This window comes from Cottoperca gobio, chromosome 16, assembly GCF_900634415.1.
Source record: "Cottoperca gobio chromosome 16, fCotGob3.1, whole genome shotgun sequence".
In the NCBI taxonomy this organism is placed as follows: Eukaryota; Metazoa; Chordata; class Actinopteri; order Perciformes; family Bovichtidae; genus Cottoperca; species Cottoperca gobio.
In genome coordinates, this window is record NC_041370.1 from 14,182,422 (window position 1) to 14,192,346 (window position 9,925).

General features: G+C 41.2%; 1 protein-coding gene across 1 annotated transcript; it reads right to left on the minus strand.

Annotated features, from left to right (window-relative positions):
* Nucleotides 1-212: 212 nt before the first annotated feature.
* On the minus strand, nucleotides 213-6,560 carry oprd1b (opioid receptor, delta 1b). The gene is given in 4 exon segments (XM_029452328.1): nucleotides 213-4,047; nucleotides 4,049-4,257; nucleotides 4,476-4,831; nucleotides 6,255-6,560. Coding segments are annotated over 4 exon segments (1,068 nt in total). The 5' UTR covers nucleotides 6,488-6,560; the 3' UTR covers nucleotides 213-3,777.
* Nucleotides 6,561-9,925: the final 3,365 nt, after the last annotated feature.

Genomic DNA, 9,925 nt, shown 5'->3' on the forward strand with positions numbered 1-9,925 from the left:
AATGCTTTGCAGCACAGAGGAACTCTTCAATGCCACCGTCTGTTCGGGGTCCTGGTGGGAGCTCTGTGATGTCTCGTATAGAACGTCTCTCTCTTTCCAATCATTTGAGTGATGTCTTTCAACATCCACAGGAGAAATGAGCGTGACGGACGCCTTCTAATCAAGCTTTCTGTTCTCTGACACACCATCAGTCTTTCAGCAGAGAATGATTTCAGCCCTTTAATGTGTATACGAAATTAAATGAAAGACCAGTTGAACATGGAGCATAATGCAAAAACAGCACAAGAATTGATCATTTTCAAAACATCCTCTGTGGGCCTCACTGGCATGTGTCTAAGTGTTAACCGCCTCAGTAATAATGTTTCAGTAGGTATCGCTCAATCATGACTTTCACTGCAGTCGAGAGCAGATTATTCACAATGAGAATCTGAATTATATATATATAAAAAAATAAATAATACAGTGGTGTTTTTTATTCCTTTTTTCTCCAAGATGATTATACAAAAACGGTGATGAAAGTGGTGGTGTGAACGTGTGGCAATCAGGGCTTTGGGCCTGCGTCACTTTAGCAACAGTTAAAAGGATACAGCTGGTGATATTCTTTGTATTTGTCTTATTGTCAACAGATCATGTGAAAAGACAAAGAAAAACGATTATTAATACTATTAATTGATCTTGGTAAAGCCTGATATATGTTATTCCTCTGTGCCATAGAGCTCCATTTCTGTCCAAAAACATTTAAAGCACGTGAATGAGCCACACTCATTGCTGGCAGGTTTCTTCATTATTTTGACATACGCTGTCCTGCTGCTGTAGATACTCACCAGAGCGCCAAATCTGAAGATATTCCCCATTAAATGCTCTTCTTACTCCTGTTGGAGTCTCCTCAAAAACTACAGTGCCCAGAAAATATCAAGCTTAAAAACAAGTATGGAAGTCAGAAAGCATTGAGAGACGTAATGCATTGTTCTTTTGTCATTTCAAAGGACGTGTTGACAATAACAAATATATAATAAAACTGGCCATATTGTTTAATTGGTAGATAAATAAAATGTGCTAACTCTCCAAGGTGACTAGAAACCCCAATATCATCCCTGACTTTCTTTCTTATTGTGCTTTCATTATTAACACACACAATTAAAATGTGAGTTATTTGTCCCCGTGCCCCGTCAACATCGCCCCGATCTGTAATGCGTTCCTGATTGTACCAACAGATCACATGTCTAACTCTGCCTCTGCCTCACTGGCAGTTACAAAGAATATACATGTTAACAACATCTGTAATAACAACCACAGATAACAAAATATCATAATATAACATAATATAAAACCCAAAGCTTTTTACAACAGTAGTTACAAGATACAACTTGTGCTATTCCATATAACAGTTGTATAAACGTTTTCAAAAGGTTATTACACCTATACAATAAAGTACTTTATATACTGTATCTGCTTCAACACAAAATGTCAAAACATTTAAAGATCAAACACTTTTCCCAACAAAACAATTAACTTTTCACAGAAGAACGTAATGCTGAATAAGGCATTACGGTACATATTCATCAGCTGACACAAACATATTGTCGACCACGCTGCAGAAAACATTTACAATGCTCTTCCTACAGTCGTGGCGATAGGCGACAGCGACAATAATATTTTGTAGATTTCGAATGCTTCACCTAACATTTATAGCACTTAGTGTAAATACATTTACGTTTGATTTTACTAATTGGTTACAAGTGAAGCTTAATGGTACAACAGCTTCACAGCACATTGAATCAAAAATAAATCACGTTATCACTAATATGCTGTTACAGAACAATATTATTTTCCCACTTGATATATAGATGATAGAAACAAAGCTGCATTGCTGCAGTGGCAAGATGAGAGACATCTTGACTGGTCTCTCAAAATGTGCAAAAGAAAAGTCTTCTAATATCCTCCTGCGAGTGTCCAACGATCAGTGGAAACTTGTCCATTAGCTGTAATATGTGTAGGAAGCGTCTCTTTCCTTGCTAATGCGTTTGATCCGTTTCAGACTTGCCTCCGTGGAGGATATTCAGTCTCAACTATGAGTTGAAACAGCAGTGCCACGTTCCCCTTGAGCTCTTCAGTTTACCAGAGCAGCCAGAGGAGTGGAAACAATGAGTCAGCTCAACAGTGAATATACTCTGGAAGCATCAGTCACCTCTGCTTAATCATTAAGGCTTTCATATTATAAATAAAAGCATCTAAAAGGTTAGGATGGTTAAAAGCGGAAGAAAGACACTGAAACATGGTACTGTAGTCACACACAATTTCACCTCCTTTAAAATGATACTTGATTATACGCGTGGCCTTCGTCTGTAATTATTTCTCCTCTTACATCACAAGAAGGAGCATGAAATTGGATGCATCCTTTAATTTAAATATTAGAAAGACAAATAAAATATAGTCTCAGCTAAACATTCACATTATTGAATTCAGATTACCTCCACTATGAGGTTGAGTTACAATACAATTAGCAGTCTAGATATACAGTATAGTGATTGGCTCTGTACTCCTTTGAGCGTGAAATTAAACATAGGATGAAATGACTATGTGTCACGTAAAAGGAGTGACTCATGGTGAGAATTATTACTCCATCTCTGCTGTTCCCTTCACGTTACGGAGCGTTATAGAGTCTTTCAGCTTCTCCTTTTGGTTTTCAGTCCCGAAACTTTAGGATTTTGGTTTACTCTCAATGCTCTACTAGTGTCTATTTCAGCAACAAACAAAAACTGACTGATCACAACACCATACAGCAGACCGACACAGTCTTAAAATGAATGATAATGTTACTCTGTAACTAATGGAAGTGTAAATAGTCAAATTGGTCATGTGTCAAAGTTTACAGCTGTTTCCTCTTCACACAAGTGACCAAAAAAGTATTTATCTCTTATATCTTTGATTTGAAGATGTCACATAAACAAATTGTAGTCCTTTATAAATGGTTCCCTAAATTGATGGATGAAAAGTGATTTTACAAACTAACATACATCTAACTAAAGTCATGATAATATTCAGCTGAAGATAAATGAATCAGCAGACAGCAATATATTCCCTGTAGACCCTCTGCCAGCGCTGCACTGCAGCCTTCCTCACTTCTTGCTGCTACAGGGGATTTTCAGAGTCAATCTGGTCTTCATCAAGTGAACTACATGATCTGTTGGATTGAGGTCACGTGACTGACTCAGCCAATCATACACCGGCCACTGTTTGGTAATAAAGAAACTCCTCTTGGTGGCCGCGTCTGTGTGTTTATGATCTATGTCCTGCCTGACAATCTGATCATTGCGGAACTGTGTGTACACAGAGTCCTACATTGTTCTCCTAATATGGATGTGAAGACCTACAAACACCATTAAAGCTTAGAGTGCAGAAAGAAAACATTTACAAAAACATCACTCTAATACTTTCTAACTGCACTGTATGTGTGTTTGTTCATTATGCATTTGCTTTTAATCCTAGATGGAAACATTTTAATACGTTTTCTTATGCACAGGCACAAACAGGCTTGTTTGTGATCATCGTGAATGATTTCATGATTTTAAGAAGTGTGTCTCACGAGTTTCACCATATGAAAAACACAATTTAAATAAATAGTAGCTCAAAAGCCCACATCTGTGCACTCAGACTCCTGTGGTGGTGACCTCAGTCTGGAGGTCGTCCTGAACTGTTCTTCCCCCGCACTGATCCATGCCTAGTCAGGCTGGCGGTCTCTGTGTCGTCGCAGGAGCACAAACAGACACAGGCTCCCTAGGTGCTATTACGAGCTCTGGAGAAGCTGTTCTGCTCCAGGCGGGAGCGATAAGGCAGGCAGAAATCCCTGAAGCACCTTTTGAAGTTCTCATCAAGGAAAGCGTACAGCACGGGGTTCAGACTGCTGTTGGTGTAGCCCAGCGCGATGCACAGATGCCAGCTGGCCATCACCAGGAGGTTCTTTTGGTCAATATCCACCATGGTCTTGACAATGATGAAGATGTGGATGGGAGTCCAGCAGATGATGAAGGCCGCCACGACCACCAGGAACCATGCGGGTGATCCGTCGCAGGTTCCTGTCCTTCTCTTTGGAGCCGGAGAGCAGACGGACGCTCTTGAGCCGCAGGATCATCAGACCATAGCAGATGGTGATGACCAGGACCGGGACCACGAAGGCAAAGATGAACACGCAGATATTCATCACCGTGCCCCAGTACCACTCAGGTTTGGAGAATCTGAGTTCGCAGACAGTGTTTTCTGAAGAGTTGAAACAATTAGAAGTTTAATAGAGGGCCATGTGGAGAGGCTAATTCAAGTTAATAACCCAGCTCAAATGTTCTCTTTAACGGTTTGATTGCTTGCCGAAAACAAAACTTGCCAATTTAGGTGCTAAAAAGCATGTGCTGATAAGTGAAGTTGTTGTACAGCGATAATAATTTTCTGCATTTTTTTCTTCAACAATAAAAATCTCCCACCTTTATCTATCACCTTTGTAACAGCTATGATCATCACAGGCACTCCGACGGCAGAGGAGAGGATCCAAATGCAGACGTTGATGAGCTTGGCTTTGGCAGGCGTGCGGAAGTCCAGGGCCCTCACGGGATGACAAACGGCGATGTAGCGGTCCACGCTCATCATGGTGAGCGTGAAGATGCTGGTGAACATGTTGTAGTAGTCGATGGCGATGACCACTTTACACAACACCTCCCCGAAGGGCCATGTGCTCATCAGGTACTTGGCGCTCTGGAAGGGGAGGGTGCTGGTGGCGAGAGCGTCGGCGAGAGCCAGGTTAAAGATGTAGATGTTGGTGGCGGTCTTCATCTTGGTGTACCTGGTTGGTTGGAATGAAAGCACGGGACCATTTTTAATGATTCTGACTCAGTTGAGGGGAACTGTTGTTTTTCAAGGTCTGTCTACTGCCGTGTGGCAAAGAAGACGCCGACTGTGGGTGACTCACGCTTTCCATTCCATGTACCACGTATCAAGGTTTGAAACCAATTTATTTTTTGGTCTAATCCATTTCCTCTCTAAAACCAATGATCTCCTATTTCCACAGAAATAATATTGAAACTAATAAAAGGGCTTTTTAGATGCATAATGTTTTTTTATGGCACATCCCTAAACGCATAAGAGCCAGAGTGACGGTCAGCCTCCATTACACTGCAACTAATGAGGAGTTTCCTGCTGAAAGATCCTCTAAAACTCCTGCTGGATTTCAGATTCACAGACAACTTTTCTTTTAAAACATAGATTCATCCCAATTAGTCCAGTTGGTCACATTTAATGAAACTGCAACAAGCTCTACAAGCAGGAGGGAAGACAAAGAATTTTTTTTTTGTTAATCCCCCATGTATCATCACATTACACTCTGATTTCACTGTGAATTGCTTTGCCAGGGAGAGGGTGGGCACAATGTTGTTTTTATATTTTATTTTTGTTTGATTATTGAAAATTGAAAAACCAAAGTACAGAAACTCATATTTCATCTTCCACACAGGAAGTAGTTAAGGGACACGATTGATTGACACTGAAGATCCAAACGTCGCCTCACTGATTTCTCATTTAAATTGCATTAGTTTAACAAGAAAACAATATGACATGAATCCTCAGAAACTTCAGAGCATGAGTTAGTGACACAGTCGTCGCTGTTGATGGGTGAGGGTTCAACATGGTGCTTATTTTCCAAGCAGATTAATTATCTGAATTTACAATATAATTACTGACAGAAGTAATTGGCGCAATGAAGTAATGAAGTAATCCCCAACCCCCGCCCTCTTGTATGTAGGAGGCTGTGTGTGTGTGTGTGTGTGTGTGTGTGTGTGTGTGTGTGTGTGTGTGTGTGTGTGTGTGTGTGTGTGTGTGTGTGTGTGTGTGTTTTTTTATGTGAGTGTGTGGGTGTGTTAGAGAGTGGCTCTCAGACACAATGGAACTGTGGGCAATTACAAAGGACCAGTTTACATAAAGTAATATAATATATAACATAATAAAAGATTATTATAGTCCTTAAATCAAATATCCCCAGAAGTACTTCAACACAATTTAAAATAAATAAAACATTTTAGAATTCCTATACTGTCTAAAGCTATTATGTATGTGTGAGTTCGTGCGTGTGCACGTGTGTGTTGCACTAATCAGCATGTACCCAGCAGCAAATTATAGTTAAATATTAAATATGGTCAAATAACCAATTTCTAGTCTACCATTTGAATGTTTTTGCTTTTATTAAATAGTTTATGTCATCATATATGTCTTACCTGATCACCCCGTACATTACAAGCACGTTTCCCAGCAGTCCCACAACACAGATGAGCGAGTAGAGAGCCGTGATACAGACGGCGATGATGAGACTTGTAGTGTCCCTGGCTGCAGCCTTGTTGGTTTCGTTGCTGTATGAGGGAACGCGCAGAGGATCCTCGGTGAAGGTAACATTGAAAGGAGTTATGGAGACGTTAAAATCACCAAAAGAATAGTAGGGAGGCAGAGCCATTTCTAGGTTTTCATGTGAGATTGCAGCGCACGGAGAAGTCAGAGATTTCCAAAGCAGGTACACAGAAGCGCACGAGAACTGGACGGCAAATTAGTAATGAGGCGCCCTGGAGGATGTTTGTGCGCTCTCTCTCTCTCTCTCTCTCTCTCTCTCTCTCTCTCTCTCTCTCTCTCTCTCTCTGCGCATCTCTGCGCGCTCCCTTCGGCAAAGCCCACTGGTGCACAAAAGAAAATTAGTTTTCTTACCCTACCGTAATGGATAACATTTGTCAAATAGCTTTAATTAGCCCTAGCATACGATAGTGCTTCATTAAAAAAAAAAATTGAATTCTCCTTATTGGCTTTTATCCAAAATAACATCCTCTTGTTCCACCTGCAACCCAGCAACTCATCAAACACTGTCAGTTAAACCCTGTCTGAACATATCTCATTGTTGCAGCTCAATTAGAGCCGTCTTTATTGAGCCATCCCTCTTGAGCCATAGGTACTTCTTCTTCCACCACTCTCCATGGCATGTGCCCCGTGTTAGAGCAGCTCCATTATAGGACTGACTGCTCTCACCAGTCAACTCCATTAAATGGCCTTACTAAACAACAGGAGTGATGTAATTCCCTGTCAGCAGCAAGGATTAGCATTTGATACATATAGTATAAGATAGTTTTGATAGCTTAAGTCAGGTGTGTGGATTTTGAAGTGAATCTTTCACATTGTAGCTTTCCTCTTGTTAAAAGTAAACACATTGATGAAGGCTTACAAACATGCCAGTTCATTCATTTGACAACTGTGTATTTGCTGTCAATCAATGTTTATTGATTGACCTGCTCGGCGTAAATCCGTAATTATGCAAATGTTTGACTTTTGATGCCAGGCAGGTGTTTCTTTTCACAATTTTCATCAAAGAGTTCATTTATTCTGTAGCTGCCTTTTGTCTGTAGCCCATTACTGAGAACATCAGAAATCATTACGAACATGTGGCTGCATGTGAGCGTGTGTGTCTACTGAAATTTGGCGCATGCATGTACAAGTGTGCAGTCTGTTTGAGAGTGTTTCTCAGGGGTTATTTAATTATTTATACACAGATAGATCAAAATCCTCCTGTGGGCGTGTCTGTTATGTTCCTAAGTCTTTATGCACTTTGCAAAGTGACCTTTACAGAATCCACCCAGCTCTGATGTCTCCCTGTTTACTTCCAGACCTTCCAAAGATCATGTGCATCTTCCTAAAATGAACAACATTAATTAAAATGATCTGGCTCATTTTGTGCATTCAGCAAGCTGTCTTTTGTTAATGAGGGATGTTTGTTTGCAGCTTCTGTGTAGATTTCTGGCCATCCACGGGTTAGCATAATTCTCAACATGATGCGCAAGACTGAGTTTCAAGACATGTGAGAGGCCAAATGTTCATTTTGTCAGTCTTCAGTTGGTACACCACTTTTGTCCAGACTAAAATGTCTCAACAAATATTGAATGGATTGCTGTGACATTCATTACAGATATTCATGGTTCCCAGAGGATGAATCCTGATGACGTTGGTGTTCCTCTGGCTCTTCCTCTAGTGCCACAAGCCGGTCAAAGTGATATGTGTCAACATGTCCAATACATTGCTTTATAACCAACAACTAATGACATTCTCATAAGTATCTGCTATACTTTTCTTTTCTAATTATCAAACGTTAGCATGAAACACTAAATTAAGGTGGTGAACATGGTAAACCTGCTTAACATTCATTGACAATGCAAGTTACCATATTGAAGAATTATAAACTTAAAGTGAGTGAATAATAATGTGTTGTTATAAAAAAAAAGAGAATACAATGGCTTGAAAATAATTTCAGTCTGAGTTTCTTCAGTTTTTTCCAGATAAAACCAGATTTAAAAAGACAAAAGACAGAACATCAGTTTGAGTGTAAAATGTTTTTATGAAAGAGCAAAAAGAAAGAAAATGTACCTGCTAGTAGGGCCTTCTTTTTACTGCTGTAATATCAAATACAACTCACTTGCCCATATTAAGTAAAAATGAACTCAACACTAAACTTAACAGTTGTGACGATATAAATGTAATAATTTTCTATATGCATTTAACATACTTTTATTACAAATCACACAACTGAAATCCATCCATCCATCGTCTACCGCTTGTCCTTGGTCGGGTCGCGGGGGCAGCAGCTCCAGTAAGGAACCCCAAACGTCCCCTTCTCCGGGCCACATCCTCAGCTCGGACTGGGGGATCCCGAGGCGTTCCAAGGCCAGTGAGGAGATATAATCTCTCCACCGAGTCCTGGGTCTTCCCCGGGGTCTCCTCCCAGCTGGACGTGCCTTTAACACCTCCCTAGGGAGGCGCCCAGGTGGCATCCTTACTAGATGCCCGAACCACCTCAACTGGCTCCTTTCAACGTAAAGGAGCAGCGGCTCTACTCCGAGTCTCTCACGGATGGCTGAGCTTCTCACCCTATCTCTAAGGGAGACGCCACCCGTCTGAGAAAACACATTTCGGCCGCTTGTACCCGTGATCTCGTTCTTTCGGTCATGACCCAGCCTTCATGACCATAGGTGAGGGTATGAACGAAGATCGACCGGTAGATTGAGAGCTTTGCCTTCTGGCTCAGCTCTCTTTTGTCACAATGGTGCGGTAAAGTGACTGCAGTACCGCCCCCGCTACTCCGATTCTCCGGCCAATCTCTCGCTCCATCATCCCCTCAATCGCGAACAAGACCCCGAGGTACTTGAACTCCTTGAACAACTGAAATCCACTCCAATTAAACTGTATTTTGTCAACTTTAAAACCCTGACGCTCAAATCACCTGGTAAATCTGCCATCCCTTCAGGACCTGCACGCCTCCAGGACCCAGAAGCGTGCAGGTAAGATTGCAGCAGACCCCTCCCATCCAGGAGGCTGCGGTCCATCAGGACCAAAACCTCCCGCCATAAGAACAGTTTCTTCCCCTCTGCAGTTGGCCTCATCAACCAGGCCAGAGACCCCCACTGACACTGTTTCTCCCTCCCCCCTCTACACGTTACATTAACCTGTGTGATCCCCGGCTGAGACACTCCCACTTCTCCACCAGCAGCCGGCCCCCTCACCACGCCCCCCTACCACAGCATCATTCTCTCTGCGGAGAAGGTGATTGGTTGCAAACTGCTGTCCCTACAGATGTATGATCTTTGTGATCATACATCTGTACTCTACAAACTCTTCCTCATACTCCGTATGTGGGAACTTTTGCACATTCCTCTGACTATTTTGTGCATTTCTGCGACTACCACTATTGCACAACTTCTAATTAAGATATACTGTACATATTTCTTATTTCATTCTGTACATTCTTTTTTTCTATATTTACATTTCTTGTACACAATTTTTATTTTATAAAAGTTTTCTTTTTAATAATATTTCTGTATTTGCTCTTATTTTTTATTTCTCCTACTGTGTTTGTGTTTAT